The 3,766-nt window shown below is 31.9% G+C and overlaps 1 protein-coding gene across 1 annotated transcript; it reads left to right on the top strand.

Moving 5' to 3' along the window:
- Nucleotides 1-2,672: 2,672 nt before the first annotated feature.
- Nucleotides 2,673-3,293, top strand: LOC115961688 (transcriptional regulator SUPERMAN-like; the record flags this gene model as incomplete). The annotated part of the gene is made up of 1 exon (XM_031080625.1): nucleotides 2,673-3,293. A coding segment is annotated over one exon (597 nt), but the record flags the coding sequence as incomplete, so codon positions are not given.
- Between the last annotated feature and the right edge of the window lie 473 nt (nucleotides 3,294-3,766).

Consider the following 3,766-nt stretch of genomic DNA (forward strand, 5'->3'; position numbering starts at 1 on the left):
AAAGGAAATACGAAAATCAGAAAAGCATGAGAGATAGGAATAGAGGCATACATCAATAGACTACCCATTTCTCTCCATCTCGACAGACCCACTCTTTGAGAGATTGAGGATTGAAGCTTAAACTATTTAGGTCCTTTTTCCAAAGTGCGTAACTTCTATGGCAAAAGTCTTTTTTAAGGTTACTCATGTTGGGGATAGGTTCCCTGCTTGGATTTCCATCTGCTGAGAAGTTAAGCTTACTTTTATAGCAGAAAAGTTTTTCTTTATGCTTTGCTGAGTGAATAGTTTACAGTTATTAAACTGTCTGCTATAGTGTTATTTTGCTGTTGTATTATCCCACCATAACTTTATCAAGCAATTTTCCCTTATTTAAGTGTTAATGTTATTTGTTTAGTATCTTAGTTATTTTGCCATATTGTATTCCTGCTACAACATCTGTAACAGCTATTTCTACTGTGGGCACGTCGTACACTCAATACCTCTGCCAGGACGCGTCCATATCGGGATGGCCCAACTTATGCTCAAACTGGCCTAATGTGAGTTTCATTTATGCCAACCCCAACTCTCTTACCTCAGAACTACAGGTCGTAGTGCAACAAGAGAGACCCAAGCCCAACAACACAAAAGGCCCACCACAAGGGTAAAATTTATTGTTGCTACACTCATGTTAAGCAACATCAAAATAGCATTTCAATCCACTTCTATCCATTTTAGTCCAATTTGGTCTACTTCAATCTATTCGGTCCATTTTGGTCCAATGCAATCTAGTTCAATCTATGCATTCCATTTCAGTCTACATTAGTCATTTGGTCAATTTCAGTCCACTTCGATCCATTCAGTCTATTTTGGTGATGCATTGCGAGGAGAGGTTTGTATAGAATAAAGATGAGTTGTTTCATTGATAATTATGATACATTCGCTGCATAATATTGGTAGGTTCTTGATTCTATCCATTCAGTTTACTCCAGTTGATTCAGTCCACTTTGGTGATGCATTGTGAGGAGAGTTTATATAGAAAAATGAGCTGCTTCATTGAAAATGATATCACATTCTCAATGTAATGTTGGTAGATTCTTGATAAAATTACATTTTTTTTATGTTATTAAAGTCTTGTATTTTTTCCTAATATAAATGATAGATTTTTTTATATCTTCATTGACAATTATATTACATTCTCAATGTAATGTTGGTAGGTTCTTGATAAAATTATAATTTTCTTATGTTATTAAAGTTTTATATATTTTTTGTAATATAAATGATGGATTCACTTATATCCATTTCCTCTTTAGGTCACTCGAGACATATATATATAGATGATGAACCATTTGTAAAGAGTACTATAAACAGATGTTTCCTTAAGAAAAAAACTTAAAAAAATTTAAAACACTTTCAAATAACAAATATAGATAGTTTAATTTGAAAATCTAATATATTGTTAGAAAATAATTGCATCATTTTAAGAATAATTTGAGACTAACACTTATAAGTCTCATCTATTATTTTCATTTTTCACTTAACAAAAAAACAAATTGTTAAATTTTTCTGCGCAACACACGAATCTGCAACTAGTGTGATTTAAAATACAAGATGAATTTTAGTTGAGTTTAGAATCCTCTAGAAACTAGACTACCATACGCTAGAACTTGATGGAAGGGTTCTCTAAAGCTACAGAATCACAGATTAGAATATATTTTTCAACATGTTTTGATAATCATGTTTGATGAGTACTAAAGAAATTGAAATAAAAATAAAATTTAAGTTACAAGAATTGTAGAGAATATTGGGATTCGTTAGAGTTTTCAAGATAACTTCACTATAAATTTTTTTTAAAAAAAATTATTCATTTACTACGAAATGAGTGAATTAGATTTTGTCACATTATCAACATTTAAATAAAAATTGATTGGCACTAATAGGATATCTATTTATATTATTGATACATGACAAATTCCAATTCACTCATTTTACATTGGAATGAATGGATAAAATTTTAAACACTTTACAATAAAATTACCTAAGAACTCTAAATGATCTTAATCCATGAAATAAGAGACAAGTGACAGGATAACTCTTTTAAGTCTATATATTTTCTAACTAAATTGATACACCCACATTAAGTGAGGTTTTTTCCAAGCATGCTTGTGTAAAGACATATTCACACAACCTTTCAAAAGAAATAAGATTTTCTCTTTAGGGAAAGAAGAAAAGGAAGAAAAAAAAATTTTCTCTCATGCTTTCTTCAACTCTTTATCCAGCTAGTCTTTTTTTTTCCCCCTTTATTTATTTTTTCACTAATGCTTTCTAAAGTTAAATGGGTACATGATTTTTAGACATTGAATAATGTAAGCAACATCTGTTAAAGAACATGTGGATAAACTCCTGCTCTACCAAGTTTCTACATTGTATTGCCGAAGCAACATCCAGATATAGTAGCAGAGATTGCAGGTTTTATACCTAATGGATTTTCTGTTTCTGACTAACAATTTTAGGACCTTAGCTTCACTGTGAAGCTGCTTTCACATCAGTCTTTTCTCTCTCTCTCTCTCTCATACCTTTTTGTGTGAAAATTGGGTTCTTTTTTATTATTTATTTTTATTTAAATTTAGAATTGTATGTTAACTAGATTATATATTTCTTCTTATTGTTTTGATCTTTCTAGGCTGAACTGAACTTCCAGTCACATGGAAAAACCCTATTTGAGCAAAGGTGAGGGGAAAGGAAAATGGGATTCTAACAGCTTCAGCTTTGAAGAAGATCATTCATGTGGAGTTTCATGGCCTGCAAAACAAGTCTTCACATGTAACTTTTGCAAGAGGCAATTCAGGTCTGCTCAAGCTCTTGGGGGTCATATGAATGTTCACAGGAAAGATAGAGCAAGGCTAAGATTGCTACCTTCATCATCTTCCGACAGTCATAACCCTAACCCTAATTTTACTTCATCACCATCATCTTCATCATCTAAGTTCTTACCATACACACATCATCCCTGGCCTTTTTTATCTTTACCATCATCATCTTCTATTGATGAAGAGAAGAAACTAGAGCTACCTCATCTTGATCCTTTGAATCCTCAAGGCAGGAACAATATGAATAAGAAGAGGATTATTGGAGGTGTTTTAGGGTTTGAAGAATTAAGGGGTACTTTTGCACAGAAAGATGAGCTTAAGGTTTTGAAGAAGGAAGATACAATTAAATTGGGCTTGGAGATAGGGTTACTGAAGGATCCACAAGAAGATTTGGATTTAGAGCTTCGACTTGGGTTTTTTTAGGTAGAATCTTCAATTTCTTTTGCATTTTACTTGCCTGATGAGAAGTCAAACTGTGGATGGGGAGAGATGCATGGATGATAGAATTAACTGTACTCTTATCTCTTGCTCCTCCACTGGCTGACTATGAACATTGTTCTCTTATGTTTTATTTTAAGGTTATTTAATTCATGTAATTTATCAGATTGCATAGTAATTATATGATGAATTATTAATTATGAGCTTAATTAATCTTTAATCTTCATGTTTTACTTGTTATAATGATGATTAGTGTGGTGGGGTGGTCGTCCTTAATTGTTAGGTTAATTATTACTTAGGTGAAGTTGTTGATATATCATCATTCATCATTATAATTCCTAGGAAAGATGAGATGTTTTAATTGATGTTCTCTTTTTGTGATTGTTCTCTTGAAAATGCAAACCGATCCTGCACAAATATCTATGTATATACTTCTTTATAATATACGAACTTTTATGTGCTATGAAGTTAGAACTTCTGTT

This window comes from Quercus lobata, chromosome 9, assembly GCF_001633185.2.
Source record: "Quercus lobata isolate SW786 chromosome 9, ValleyOak3.0 Primary Assembly, whole genome shotgun sequence".
Classification (NCBI taxonomy): domain Eukaryota; kingdom Viridiplantae; phylum Streptophyta; class Magnoliopsida; order Fagales; family Fagaceae; genus Quercus; species Quercus lobata.